We start from the raw sequence: 15914 nt of genomic DNA on the forward strand, positions 1-15914 counted from the left end.
TGACCTCATTAGCTGCTGGTAACTGATAATTCAAAAGTTCATCTTATTTTGTTGTCCAGAACATTTGATCTATTGAAACTGGTTGTTGATTTCTGATCAGTGTGTAGGTAATCTAGTCAATGCTTCTGATCAGTGCTTGATGCTGAAATGTTAACAGCCTAAAAGAATTCAGTAGTCTATAGGGCTTTATGGTATTTACAAATCCATGAACAAACTAATAGGCATGGAAAGGCTGTGTCACATGCAGAGTAAGCAAAAATGGCAAATTACATAATGGAGAAGGACAACAGCTGGAGGCCCCATGAAATCCCACAAAAAGTTTACAAGTAAGCCTTAAATATTCAGAAAGTCTCACTGAGCTAAAAATATGTAATTAAACACAGAGTTAGATTAGAACAAAAGAAAGAAAGGACAACATTATGCCATAACAAAGCAGTTTTTACTTTTACAGATGACCCATATTATTAATACATTAATAGGAATTTACATACAAAGGGTGAAACTCAATGTCACATTTATTTAGCGGTGTAAGCTGCAGGCTGCATGAAGTATTCCTGTCTGTGAGATATGCTGTTGTTCAGGTGAGGGCCTTAAAGAGCTGTGATAATGAGCTACATCAGATTTGTAATGCCAAACAAATTGTGGTCTGTGGGCTAGCAAGGTGTTATTTTTCTTTTTAATGATTTTTCACACTTTGCAAAGCCAGCCAGTGGGACGAGCTGTCTGTATGTTTGAAACCTCGGGGCTAGACCACCGTGTAGGTGTTATAAATAAAAGTATTTAGTTAAAAATAATAATAATTAGAGATTGTCATCTTGTGAGACTTTCCAAGGAGCGCGTGGTCATCTGACTTCACTTTTACGCTCGTTTATTATGTGCGCATGCGTTAGAGGGCGGGGTGGGACCCCCTCTCCCCGGTACCCCAGTAGAGCCGCTGGTGCTATTCTGCTGGTAGAAGCCTCATTGGGGATTTGAGAGCATCACGGAGAGGAGCAGCGTTCGCTCGGTGGGGGAAAAATGACAGAGCAGTCTGGATAAATGGCACATTTTAAGATGAAATTTTTCCGGCACTGGTTGCTTTTTGTTTTGTGTCTGCCTTTATCAAGTAAGTGTTGGTTTGTTTTTTAAATAATTGATATTATGGTTGTGAATGAGCTAACTTTTAGCGGTGCTTGACCTTTTCTGTCCACACTCCTCTACCGTTGATTGTACATTACGCTTATATTGCCTACAGCCGTTCTTCTTTGAAACAAACTATTTTAGCTCTATTATTTGAACATAGCTTTGCTTTTTGTTCCACGTTGAATGAGATGAGATAAGATGGCATGTCGCTAAATTTTTAACTTTAAGGCGATAACGCTCCGTCGCTTGGGACGCGTGCCTTCAGCCTTCACGTCAGATACTATTTTCACATCATTGTTTCCGAATTTCATTTTGTTTCCGAAAATTGTCCTAACACGTAAAATATTAACATTAAGACATGCATCTGCTTTTTATAGAGTTTGTTATGTTGAGAAAATACATGTATGTCAACTACATAATGCTGGATGGTCTTTAAAATAAAAATAATCCTGTTATCAGTGAGGTTTTTCTGACAGGTTATAGAGTAAATATGACCTGCTTTAGTCTTCTTCTCTTCTTAATAATGCAGCCTCTCTTTCCCTGTAGGTGTTTTATGTTTTAGCGAGTTGTCCTTCATCACAGAGCCCAGTGATGTTACTGTGTTACCAAAGGACCCTGCTGTATTGGACTGTCAGGCCCATGGACAGCCTCCAGTCACCATCAAGTGGCTGAGGAATGGGGTTAAGCTGGCAGAAAGTGAGCACATACACTTCCTGCCAAATGGCTCCTTGTACATACCAAAGATAAAGCATACCAAGGAGGATTCAGATGAAGGATTCTACCAGTGCCTCTCCCAAAACAAATTTGGAGCTATCTTAAGCCAAAGATCACGTTTGACTATCGCAAGTGAGTATGGATCTCCAGGTGAAAGAATTTCCTAACTTGGACTTTCTTCCTTTCTTCCATTGATCAGTGTGATGACTGGTTAGACTTGCTGGTGGTATTGACTTTGTGGTGTTGTCAGCATGCAAAAATCACAATGGCAAGTTCATGGACAACAAACCTGGAAAGGGGAGGCAGATGTACCTCAGTCCCTCTCCTTTTATTTTCCTGGGAAGATCCTCTGAAACACAAGCTTCTGTGTCAGAATTAAAAGCTGCTAGTCCAGTGTTAAAATCACTAAAAGACCGCTAAATGTAGATGGGGTTAAATCTAAAGGTTCATAAATACTCCATAATCAGTCAGACCAGGTTTTCTGTATTTTGACTAAGTATCACTCACACTCACACATTTTATGGTATGTATCATATAAATAGTATTATCGGTTCCTTTCTTTAAATATGAGTGGACTATAGTGGTGTGTAATTGACGGATGGTCTGCTACCCCAAGGAATCTCTGAAAAGCATTTGCCTTTAAGCCTTTGTTTGGAGTGCCCCTGACTGATCCAGAAGAAAAGGCCTGATTCTGGGGCATTTATTTGTCCACATATCAGTGGCCAGGACAGCTGTGTCTATACAATGGGCCTGGTCTACCATGGACACTTTTCATAGTTCTTAGAAGGGGATATCCCATGACGGGTGTCATGGAAACTAGTACTGGCCTCTGCAATATACTGAGAGGGCACTGGGGTTATAGAGATTAGCATTAATACTCAGCATTAGAAAAAAAAACTACAACTTCAATCCAAGAGGATGAGATTCAAAGCAATAAACTTTTTTTTTTACAATTTATTTGCCCAGTACGGACATTTAGAGAGGCATCTACACATAAACCTGATGGGTTAGCAAACAGAAGCTAGTGCATGTTTCTGTCGCTGGACATTTGATGGAGGAAAACAAAAGTTTTTTATGTTTGAATAAATTCATCCCCACTGTTGATTTTCCACCAAAATGCACTCTTTGCAGTTGTTTTCTATTTAATAAGAATTTCTAGAAGTTGACCACTTGAAAATATTCCAAAGTCAAGTTTGGTTTGGGATTCAGCCATTGTCTGTGAAAGGGTTAAAGGTTTTTGGTCAGCTGTAGGCAGGGGAGTGGAGGATGGGGCTCCTCTGTGCTCCCCTTCTGTCCAGAGGTCCTGGGGTCAGGGGTCAGCTGGGGAAAGGCTTTGTGATGTCACAGGCCTGCTTTAGCTGGGTCAGCCTGCTGTTCTTCTGCCCAGCCCACAACCCCTTTCACTGGATCAGCCTCTCTGTTGCCCTGTCAAGCACAGCGCTTTTGTTAAAGAAAGGCCAGTTTGTCATGTGAGTGATTGAGCCTGATCCTCCACATAAAAGGAGGCATTTTTAAGGTTTTCTTTCACCAAGTCCCCAATTTTAACAAATCCAGGAACTGGAAAGATGTCAGAAATCATATCTTTCTGAACATTGCTTACAACAGTTGATTCCAAATGGTGTGCCACAAAAAATTATGAATGGAGTTGAAATTTACTACATTAGTACACAAAAATGCTTACTTTTTTTTTTTTTTTTTTTTTTTTTAAGGAAGATGGCATTTCTAAGTTGGTAAAACTCATCAGTTAATTGCAGGGAAAACCCCACAAACCATGTAAAAGGAATAAAAGTGTTGGGAGAAACAGCTGCAAAGGCCAGCTAGGTTTTCTCACACTTTTGTGTCTTCATCTGACAATCAGAAGATCTGATTATATTCCAGCTGGCCATAGAAACTATTTCTTTTGCAAATATGAACACAGGTGTGGCTTTAAATTTTGGCCTGCCCTTTGATATGTATATAAAATCTATTTGCAATAGATCAGATCATTGCAAGTATCTCATTTGGGGGAGGAAAAAACCCCCACATTTGAATCACCAGGTCTCTTTGGTTGACCAATAGTAAACTGGCTTCGATTTGGCCAGTTTGGGCTAAAATGGAATTGACACTGGGTTGCAGTGCACTTTGACCTCTTTGGAGAGACCTTTCTGTTGTTTGACCTAGACATTGATCTGCAGTCTACAGCAGAGGTGACCATATTAGCAGATTGGCCACACCCTCCATCTACAAGAGCAAAACCAGGTGGTCAGCATCGTATTGTTAACGTCCTACCAGACGCTGTGTGTGTTTTCAGGATGTCCACCAGCTTGTCTTGGTGTCAGAAATAGGAGCATGTGGCTAGTAACAGACTTCACAATAAGACAAATGATTGGCGACTAAATAAGTGTGTTTATTTTTGTGATATTTTGCCGTTGTACATTAACCTTAAACCAACCCCTTATTGCAAGTTCAGAGAAACAATTCCCAAATCCATTCAAAAAGCAGTCTTTAATTCGCCTCACAGATACAGAATCAAAGTTTTATTTGTTTGATACTGATGAGACGAGAGTTTAAATTGAAGCATTGCTCTTCAATTATTGATGTTCTAAATCCCAGAATCTGAATGTGGAAGTTTTAGTGGGTAAACAGAGCATTGATTTCCTTTAACATGATATTGACTTCCTTCCTGTGAGTGAGGGGGCAGGGAGATGGTTATCACCTTAATAAATGAAGATCATTGATCATATCTTGTAGCCTTCAGTTAAATGCAGATTCGTGGTTGCTTATTTGTGGTGGCTATTAAAACACGTTTCGGAAGTGCATAAATAAAGAGTACACTGTTTTTGTAATTTTAAAGTAGATTTAAATGTCTAAAATATGTGTAAGAAAAGCTAATTGTTGCATGTGTGTGCAAAAAATAACCACAGCGTTATAGTTCAGCATTGTTCGACATTTCTCATGTCTACTTTTGTTTACAGTTTTGTTTTTTGTTTTTTTATGTGAAGTGAATTGATTACTTTTTATATATAATAATGCATCATTCAGTGTCATTGTTGAACTGATCCATTGATTAGGCCAGCTGGTCAGAAGAGGACCTCATAGCTCATCTGCACAAAAATAAAATCAGTACCTTTCATCTAATCAATTACCATTCATCAAAGTCAGGGCATTGCATGCATAATGTATATTTTACCAAAACTAAAGCAAATTAATTAGTTGAAATTGATTCTATAATTTTTTTCACAGGTATCTCAGAGTTTGTGTTGCATCCTGTGCCTGTTGTGGTGACTGTGGGCTCTGTGGCACGATTCTCCTGTGCAGTCATCTCAAGCCCACCTGCTACCATAACCTGGGAGCTAAACCAAAGGACACTGCCACTGCAGACAGACAGGTAACTGCAGAAGCATAATTATAACTTGTTTAGGCACATTTTTATTAGTTTATTTTTTAGCCTACAGCTCCATCTTCTGTTGGGTTTCACATGAGCGTTCTAGTTTGACCCAGACCGTATGTTTTGTATGTTTTCAGAATAACTGTTTTGCCAAACGGAGTTCTTCAGATTCACAATGTACATCTGGAGGATGCCGGACACTATCAATGTGTGGCAACTAACATTGGTAGTGTGTTGAAGAGTCGAGAGGCCACACTGACAGTCAACCTAGGTAAATTAATTGCACTGACTGCATTTTATGAATGAATGTTAAGCACTGTCATTCCCTGACTTTTTTTGTTTACATTTTCTTGTGAAGATGCAGGCCCTAAACTACGTCAAAGACCCAGAATCATTGCTGGACCTCAAAATGTGACAGTTTCTCTTCACCAAACGGTGGTGTTGGAGTGTGTGGCCACAGGCAATCCCCGGCCCATCATCTCCTGGAGCCGTGCTGACAGTAAACCCATTGATGTGTACAATGCCAAAGTGTTGGGCAATGGAAACCTGGTTATTACTGATGTCAGTACCAAGCACAGCGGAGTCTACATTTGCAGGGCCACCACCCCTGGAACCCGCAACCACACCACTGCTGCAGCCAACCTCACAGTCTTGGGTAATGATCAGTCTTTGGTGATTACGCCACAGATGTCTTCAGATCACATCTTTGGCCTGGTTCTTATATTCAGTATACAGACTCATAACTAAAGGTTTTGCAAATGTTTATACATCCAAGTAACAAATGTGTTAGGTGCAAGATGCCACACAGTTAGAACTCCATGGCTTAATAAAAGGTAACCATTAGCTCTTCTGTTATGCTGTTGTTTCAGTGCCACCAAACATAGTTGAGAAACCTGAGAGCCAGACCCGTCCGAGGGCAGGCACTGCCCGGTTCATGTGCCAAGCAGAGGGAGTACCCACGCCTCACATCACCTGGCTGAAGAATGGAGAACAAGTTCACTTAAATGGGAGGATTAAGATGTACAGCAGGTAAAGTATAGACAGGAGATTTGGGCACGCTTAAATTTAATTAAACATTATGAAAGACTAACCTGCTTAAATAAGCTGGCTTCTTTGGCTTTGCTGATTTTTCTTTTTCCTTTTTTCTTTTGTTTCATAGTAAACTGGTGATTACGCAGATCATTCCTGAGGATGATGCCATCTATCAGTGTGTGGCAGAGAATGAACAGGGATCTGTGCTATCCTTGGCTCGCCTTATTGTTGTCATGTCCGAGGACAGGCCCAGTGCTCCAAGAAATATCCATGCTGAGACCATCTCAAGCTCTGCTATCTTACTGGCTTGGGAGAGACCTTTGTACAATACGGACAAAGTCATTGCCTACTCTGTCCATTATATGAAGGCTGAAGGTGAGACAAGAAAGGAAAAAGATGGTTTATTTGATTCTTCTTATAATTTGGGCCTTAAAAGGCTGACGGGTCTACATCTTTATGCTGCATCACACTCTCACATGATCAGCTTTCCTTGGTGAAGGCCATCTGTTGCTTCTGCACAGCGCAGGGGTCAAGGCAACTTCACTTAAATAACAACAGGCTTAGTCAGCCCTTTGTCCACTCCCTAGCTCATTCTGCTCGGACTTAAAGGGACAGCGAGCTTAAAAAAAAATCACAGTTTTGCAAACTAAAGTTGTAAGATTGTATTCACTTTAACCATTAAAGTAATAGCTGAGTCCCTCCAATAAATCATGTCTTTTAGATGTTAAACTGGGTTTATTTTATGCTGGCTGGAATCAATTGTATGTTTATCATTTTCATTACACATTTACACAAAAAAAGAGAATTCAGAAATTTGAATTCTTTCCAAGCACTGATTGTTTATAGGACGCACACTTAACTACCAAGTTAAACTTGCTTTATTTTTTTTCACTCTCTTGTGGATAATCTTACCCTAATTAATGACTTGCTGTATGATTTTTTTATTTTTTTTTTCCAGGTCTAAACAACGAAGAATACCAAGTTGTTATTGGCAACGACACTACCAGTTACATCATCGATGACCTGGAGCCAGCTCGAAACTACAGCTTTTACATTGTAGCTTATATGCCAATGGGAGCCAGTCGAATGTCAGACCAAGTCAGTCAACATACCCTGGAGGATGGTAAGCTTGAAGCGCTTCCAACATTCCTCGCAGTAAATCATTTTGGTAGTTAAGCTAGCTTGTATGCAAAGCATGTTTTGAAAGGAAATTAGCAAGATTGTAGTGTTATAAATCAGATTTTTATTAAGAAAATTTGGTTGATTTGAATAATAAGTAGAAAAATCTCTAGTTTTTAATACATTTTCTATATCCAATTTTTTTTCCCTGCAGTGCCTCTTCGTACTCCGGAGCTGAGCCTGACCAGCCAGAGCACAACAGACATCCAGGTGAGCTGGCAGCCACTGCCAGCCAAGGTGAGCCGCGGTCGTGTGTCTGCATATAGACTCTCTTATCGCACAGCTGCAGACAGCACCGTCACATCTGTAGAGCTACTGCAGAACAGCACTGAATACCTGCTGGAGGGGCTACAGCCTGACACCATCTACCTGCTCCGCATGGCCGCAGCCACCCGAGTGGGTTGGTGTGAGCCCTCAGCATGGACATCACACCGTACGCCTAAGACCTCCGGCAACAAAGGTAAACCAGCAGAAGTCTGATAAAGAAAAAAAACGTACATTTAGCTGCTTTAAAAAAACAAAAAGTCTCTGCAGGCTCATCACACGATTGTGATTCTAGTTTATTCCTGTTTTCATGCAGTATAAAAATAAATTAAGTTTAAAAAGCAAATTAGTAAATTCTACAGCAAAGTGAAATCAGATGGTGTTTAAACGTGTAACTAGCAGAACCTTTTTTTCTTTTGTCGCATCACTGTTTGGCTGCTCTTTGAAAACCAGGACACTAGAGTTCATGCAGAGTGGCTAGCATATGACTGGAGTTTGCTGTTTTAGCATTGTCCCACAGTCTTTGTGTTGGTTACTCAGAAACCTTTGCCCTTTGCTGTCAGTGATGCTAGATTGGCCTCAGTCACGGGTCATAAAGAGAGGGCCTCAGGCATCTATGTGGGGGAAAGAATATCCTATTTTCATAGCCTGATGTGCTGGGGAGGTTGGTTTTTTTTTTTCCACCAGAGCTGAATTTTAGCTTTATATTTACACATTGTTGTAAAACACTAAAACCAAAAGGGAATTCTTGGTTTTACTGCAGCGTCAATCCATTCTTTGGCTGTCCTGCTGTTATTGTTTTTTGTTTTCTGTTATGTCAGTAGTCTCATAATTCTAATGAGTGCTCTCTCTGCTGCCTTCTTAGTGCCTTCAGCCCCTATTCTTCAACTTGAAGCTTTAAACTGCACCTCCATTGTGGCACGCTGGCAAAGCTCCCTTGAATCTGTGGCTATTCAGGGCTATCGTCTGTGTTACCATGAGGAAGGACAACCAGAGCAGCCCGACATCCAGCTGCAGGCTCAAACCAATACGTACACGATTGGTGGCCTTGGTGAGTGTGCCTAGAACCCAGGAGTAAATTTAAAAAATGTTTACAATTAGTGAATTTCCTTTATCTGCACCTGTGCTTTGGACAGGACACGGCAGAGAGTGATGGGCCATTTTTGCATCACTCAAATTTAATTCAATGGGCAGTCGGCTTCTGAATTTGCATTTCTACCCCCTATCCTGATCAATATGTGCTGACCCCTCCTGCCTAACCAGCAGTACTCTCCAGTCAGGCTGGAGTACGAGGCTCCCTGGTTTAGAGGTCAGGTTCCAGATGTCCCTCCCACCACTACTAGCCATCTCGGGCCTTGCATAATTATGCTTAGCCATTGTGTTTTGTCCAGGGCCAGACGTGGCATGTAAGACCCTGGCCACTACCCTTTTTTCAGATGGACACTAGTGCACATGAACAAAGACCAGAGCAAGCCACTGACCTCTAGCCATGGGACAGCACACTTGGATTAGTACCCTACCCCCACCAGTTGTTTCTGATGTCCATTTAAATAATCTACAGATTAAAAAATAAATAAATAAATAAATTATATATATGAATTAGTCTTTGAGCACAGTTTGATTTCTAAGTCCCAAATAAGCTGAAACGGGAGAAGTTTGCATGTTTCTGTTTGGAAATCTATTTGTGTTACTAACCTGTCTAAAAATCCAAAACTCTTCAGTATTATTTAAGTTAAAAAAAAAAAAATCACAAGTGGCTATTAGTCTGATATTTCACAATATCGCTGAACTTCTTTTGTTGTTCCAAGTTTAAAGCTGTAACACAAAAGCGATAGAAAATAACAAAAGAGGCCCACCTCCTATCCCACAGTCCTGCTCCTGGATTCTTTCTGTTCTTGGCCTGACCCGGTGACCCCAGTCAAACCCCCTCCTGTCCCATGGGCCCACAATCCCAGCAGCTGAACGCTGCCCCTACCCCAGCCCCCACAACAGGCCTGGACATATTGCCTTCACTGGTCAATACCCAAAGGATGACCTTTCACTCCAGAGGCATTAAAAATTTTAACGCTCCCTAAAAGCATCCTGATTTAGGTGCTGAGGAAAAATGGTAGTTTCTCAAGTTAAAATATACAATGTGACAGAATATTTTTAAATGAAAAGTTCAGACCTTAGAGGTCTTGTTTACTTCAGATTTTTTTGTGGCTGTCCTGAATGTCTTATTCAAATATTTTACCTCATCCACCTTTGTTTATTTCTGTGGACATCAGTAATTTGTATTGTATATTGAAGCAAGCTTGTGGTATCAGAGCTTCATAGTTGTAAAGTCAGTTATATGCAGAATCATGGAGTGACAACATTCATGCTGGAGATTTGAGCGTGTCACCTTATTTACATTGGCTTGGGCCTGGTTGAGCTTTCTCATGGTCGTTACACATGACACCACGAGACAAATGAAAGGTTGGGGTGACTCAGGAGGCCATGTATTGTCCATACATGGGGGATGGCCAGTTAAGACCAGCAGTTACCCTCCTGCAGCTAATTGTCCTTATGTCCCCCTCTCACTCTTTTTTTTTTTTTTTTTTTTTTAAATAGATTATTAACCACCATGATCTCTCAGCCTTCAGCTTTTCTTTAAATTATTAAATGTTTTTATTCTAGCAAAATGTCCATTAAAATGGCTAAAATCTGAATATTATCTTTCCAGATCCACGGAAAAAGTATCACGTCAAGATTCTGGCTGTCAGCAAAGTTGCAGATGGTCATCAGAGAGACCAGACCATCAGTACCCCAGGATGTGTGTGTAAGTATTGGTGTAAATCATCCATTCCCAAAGACTGCTCTTTTGCAGCCAACCCAAACCTTTATGTGAAAATCCTGTCAACACACAAGCCTTAGATGAATAATTTCTTCGTGTTTTCATTAATTCAGTTTGGTCTTCTGATGATGGTCTTGTACAATATAGTGTATTTATAGTAAATAACTTCAGTGCTTTCATGGCAGACACTAAAAATGAAATACAACCTTTGCCTGTAAATTTAAAAAAAAAAGAAGATTCATGTTCTTTTCTCCTTTAGCGGCTAGAGACCAACTTGCAGCAGCTCCTCCACCTCCAAATCAAGTCACTGTTTTGGACAGCAATTCATCTGCAGTGTCTCTGCGCTGGAGTCATCCTCCTTTCCCCTCTGGCAAGGCTGTCAGTTATACAGTCCGCTGTACACCTGTGGGCACTCATAACGTCTTTGCAATACGCTACCTGCAAACGTAAGAACCTCCCAAAGGCATGAGAATTGAAGCCTGCTTTTAGTTTGGTTTGATGAGTACATCCCTTTAATAATTCACATCTTGTATTTCATGTAATTTGTGAGAATGTATTCTGGGCTATTTCCTGCCAAATTGCCATGATGTGGGAATCTTGTTTCTCTGCAGTACGAAGCAAAGTGTGACAGTTCAGAAGTTGGATCCAAACACTCGTTATGAGTTTATGGTGCGCCTTCATGTGGACCAGATGTCGAGTCCCTGGAGTTCTGTAGTTTACCATCAAACCCTCCCAGCAGGTAACAAACTGGATATCATTGCAACGCCATTTTACTGTAAATGTTTCTTCCTGTTTCTTTCTCATCATTTCATTGCATATTTTTCACCAATGTACTCAGAATTTTTCTGTGTTCTGTGTGCCTAGCACCAAGCCAACCTCCTGCAGGAGTGCGAGTAACTCTGATTGAGGAAGACACCGCTCTGGTGTCCTGGAGGGAGCCCACAGAGTCCAACGTGGTGATTACACGCTATACCATCCTGTATGCTTCACAAAAAGACTGGATTGCTGGACACTGGCAAAAAGTCCAGAGAGAGGGCAAGTAGTTTACTTTGTTTTTATAATGTGTTAAATAAGTTTTTCAGAATAATTCTTTGGGGGATTGAATGATCCAGCCAAGGTTATTGTAGTTAAGTCAAACTAAACTAAAACTGAGTGTGAAAAAATGTTTCACACCCAGTTTACCTCCTCCTTCTGGTATACTTTACCTCTTAATTGCATATGATGATGTTGTCTTTGCCTCCATACTTAATTAAAACATACAACGAAAAGTCCCAAATTTATGATCTCCTTGTTTGTGACTGAAATATTTTGCGAAGCAAAGTTGGACAAATTGGATCTTCTGGTGTTCTAGTTCTGTACCTCTGGCCATATATTTGACAGCCATGATCTAATCTCTACTGTGTGATTGTGCTGTCATTTATAGGGAGTCATGCGATGGCCTTGCTGGAGAAGCTGGAGCCAGGAAATGTCTACCTTGTAAAAATAGCTGCCTCCAGTGAGGTGGGTGAAGGTCCTTTCTCTGAGATCGTGGAGCTGGCACCGAAGCGAGGAAACGTCCACCGAAGCAAAAATCCCAGACACTCTGACTGGTTTCCAGATAGTACAGGTCAGACATGCTTTTATCTGGCTTTGGTTTCTAAGGCATTGCATTTCTATGTCTCAAATGAAATGACTGAATGAAATGACTGAAAATCCCGTGTGGTAATTCTCAGGTTGTGTTGTTAGGATTGTGTCTTTAGGTTTAATTTCAGTTCATTTTTATTGAATGGACGTTCCTTTTGTTGACAAAAACTGCTTTTGTTTTTTTTAAAGAGTGAGATGAATCACAGAAGCAAAAACAAAAACTGTGGGATGTATCTCACTTCCAAAGAACTTCCAAAATGCACATGTTTTATTCAGTAAGACTCGAAACAAGTGACTGATCCCATAAATTCAACAGGAAAGAGTTTACAGAGGTCTGGGCAAAGGTCTGTCTCATATCATCCAGTCCAGTGCATTTTGATATTTAAGGGGGGAATATAAGTGTTTTTCTAATAAATGTCTGGTGGACTTCACTTCAAGTACTGCATGCAGTATTGACGGTGAACCACAAACATGCAGGTTTGTTTAACAGGAGTTTGAATATAATAATAATAAATGGGTACGGCTGCTTTCTGTCTCTTAGATGTATTTTAAGTTAATCCTATAATATAGCAGATCTTTAATTGTTCTCTATTTATCTTCCAGTATTCTCTGATGGTCTCTACCACATAGACCAGAGGTCTATGACAGGGATCATCGTTGGTGTGAGCATCGCTTTGACCTGTATAATTACATGTGCTTTGATTCTGATCAGTAAGGGGAAACAAAGGTACTGATTATCTGTATTTCAAATGATGAAAAAATACTTGGAATCATATAATAAAGCATAAGCATTCTTACTGATATTTATATATTTATTGTCATTTGTTTAACTAATAGAAAATCTTCCAGTCATAAAGTCATTGCTGTAGGAGCTCCTGAAGGTCCACGTTCTGGTTTTCCCAGTGAACGGCATTCGGAGAATATTGAGGCCCTTATACCCATGATGAGTGATCACTTCATAGATGCTAAGGTGAGAAACGGAACAGTAAATAGGTTCTCGTGATTACACGTCTGTTGAGAAAACACTCTCATGTAGTTTCCATACATTCTCTCATTTTTACAGGGTGGATCTAGTATCATCATAAATGGTACGGGTCCAGTCAGCAGCAAGAAGTGGCTGCTTTTCAACAGAGAAATCAGAAATCCAGCTGACAGCAATGTAAGTGATGTGGCATTGTTTTTGCTTACTCGGCTTTTTCCCCAAATAGATTTTTCTTTTTGAATCTTAATTTAATTTTGTCCTCATCTTCAGATCGAAACCAGAGCCAGCTTGTACGAAGCTGGCAAAACTGTTCTGAGATACGAGGAGCATCTCGGCTCAGCGCCCTTGCCGCCTTCATCACGGGAGATCATCTACGGACCTCTTCGCTCAGAGAGCTCTCACACCAGTGAGGGCAGCCAAGAGACGGGTGACTCTGGACACTATTCCAACGAAGAAAGCAATGAAGAGATGAGCAGCCCGTCGAGCAGCCGAAGCTCTAGGCCTGAATCTTTAGGGCCAGACGACGGCATCGCAGTCTTGGAGCTGAAGCAGTCGTTCAAAGTGGAAAAAGAGGTTGACGCTCGCTTGCTTTGCGGCATCTCAGAGGCTCATGTGGTCTCCAATACTTGTCAAGCAGCCAGCTGCTAACATCATCAGGCCTGCATCTGCTCTCCCAACAGCCAGAGTCATGCCACTTCTACCTCATCCGCTTCCTGATTGGAAGCCCTTTAGATATCTCCTGGGAAACGAGGGATCAGGAATCCTGCTGCTGCAAAGGAAGATGTGTGCGTTTGCTTTGGACTTACCTCAGGATTTTGTATGAACATTTGTCCTAACATTTTTATTTCCATTTTTTTAAACAACTTCCTACCTGTATTTCTGTGTTTGGCATGGTCTGTCCTAAACCAAAACTCACCCACGATGAATGTCAAAAAAGAGAATGTCAGAAATGTACTGCGGTGCATTTTCATTATATTTAACTACTTTCCACTGGAGCGGAGGATGTAGTTGAGCCTTTTTAGACTGATTATCTACCTCAGTGTTCTATTCTTTATATACATTACTACCTCCTTTTGTTTTTAACCACCTATTGTGCAGTATTATCTCTGACTCAGGGGACAAAGTGAAAACACTTCATCACCACGTCTTGTTACCGTGTTCAAAAGTTATCGCATAGTTTTTGTTTTCATGGTTGAAAGGGCTTTCGTTACATGTTTGTCTTTGAATCCTGTATGTTGTGAAGAGGAAAAGTGCATTCAGTTTTTTTCAAACCTTGTAAAGCTTTATCAAACAGTATTGTTTGGCATTTCCAGTGCACTGAACTTCAAGCTTTAATAATGCCTTAACGTCAAAGGGCTTTGCGTACTTTAGATGATGACATCCAAAGACGGGAAAAGTTATACCCAAAGAGTTTTTGATACTACAGAAGATATTCTAAGGCAGCCAAAAACTTAGTAGATTTACATTAAGGGTGTGCTTGCCCAAATTTTGTTTGTGCCAGTGATGTAAATTTCCCTTTAGAACGCTGATTTTCCTCTGTGTAAATTTTATTAATGCTTTATTCTGGTGAAAGCTTTAGCACGAGTCTCCGGGGCTTGTTTCATTTGCCTTCTAGACCATTGCTGAGTGCAGCGGTGATGCCGATGCTATTATCCAAAGAGTTGTCTGCTTCCTCAGATGGGTACAGCCTTTTTTCTTTTATTCAGTCGATCCTTGGTACGAAAATGTTGATGCCAAGACCAAAGATCCAGCGTCCCAGTGACAGATGATGAGGTTTATATTTTTCAGAGAATCATCTGTCACCTTTCACAAATATTGCCGTATGGGAAAGACTTCTCTTTCTCTCTCCATAATGTTTCCTGTCCAGGTGCGACAATGAAGGATTTTGACTATCATAATGGAAACCCTATGTGTGAAGAGCAACATAATCAATTTTTGATACCTTTCTAAAACAAATAATGCTAACCAAAGAATATTGATGTGTATTATTTAGTAATTTTCTTTGGTTTTCATTTACATTATATACATTATTTGCATTTAAATGTGATAATATCTGTGGGTTTGGTTGCTGAAAAGGCATTTTACATAGGGTTTTCTTTGTTTTGTTTTATTTTAAGCTTGAGATGTCAAAAAACAGTGCTTATCACCAAAAAATGTTTTTACCTGAGTAATATGTTTAAATAGTTTAGATGACCCATTTTATAATAATGTCAAGAAAAACATTTCCTAATTTTAATGTGACATTTTGCAAATTACGGTCAGTTTAAAGTTTCTCTGTGAAATGCTTTAATATGAAAGATTGCGTTGTAAGCCATTGATAATTTTGCAGACTTCATTCAGGTTCAGAGTGTAGATTTTAGGGTGTAGATGTATTTGTTATTATTTAAGTTATGTTTTGTTTTTTGAAATATTTCTGCTTTTAAATACCAAATTACATGTTTGATCCAAAGAGAGCAACAAAACAAAGAATTTAATGTGTTAAAATGTTCCAAAAAGCCTTTTTTTGATACTCTCAAGATGATCACACTAGTAGATGATGATGATGATGATGATGATAAAATTCTTGGAAAAAATAATGTGTTGCACTTGTCTCAGTTTGTCTTTTTTTTTTTTTTTTTTTTTTTTTTTTTAAAGCTCATATGAGGTTTGCTAGGACCACTTAGGTTTTCATTTTTTGATCTTGTGCCTCTATAAAAGTAGAGGTTTTAGCAGTATTCAAGTATGTATGAACAATGACAAAGTGCAAAGTAATGAACAATGAACTTTAAGAAAAAACTGCTGCTGCCTATCAATTTAGAAAGGGTTATAGGGCCATT

General features: G+C 39.9%; 1 protein-coding gene across 1 annotated transcript; it reads left to right on the top strand.

Annotated features, from left to right (window-relative positions):
• Positions 1-907: 907 nt before the first annotated feature.
• Positions 908-15645, top strand: LOC146515362 (protogenin B-like). Its single transcript, XM_085166323.1, has 19 exons — positions 908-1105; positions 1669-1968; positions 5059-5203; positions 5341-5474; positions 5562-5858; positions 6073-6232; positions 6363-6610; positions 7194-7358; positions 7569-7874; positions 8544-8729; positions 10383-10478; positions 10753-10939; positions 11105-11232; positions 11358-11532; positions 11921-12099; positions 12720-12843; positions 12954-13086; positions 13180-13275; positions 13369-15645. Exons 1-19 carry the CDS (start codon positions 1039-1041, stop codon positions 13744-13746), a joined length of 3504 nt encoding a protein of 1167 aa, XP_085022449.1. The 5' UTR covers positions 908-1038; the 3' UTR covers positions 13747-15645.
• The last annotated feature ends 269 nt before the right edge of the window (positions 15646-15914 follow it).

Source organism: Neolamprologus multifasciatus, chromosome 7 (genome assembly GCF_963576455.1).
Source record: "Neolamprologus multifasciatus chromosome 7, fNeoMul1.2, whole genome shotgun sequence".
NCBI lineage: Eukaryota > Metazoa > Chordata > Actinopteri > Cichliformes > Cichlidae > Neolamprologus > Neolamprologus multifasciatus.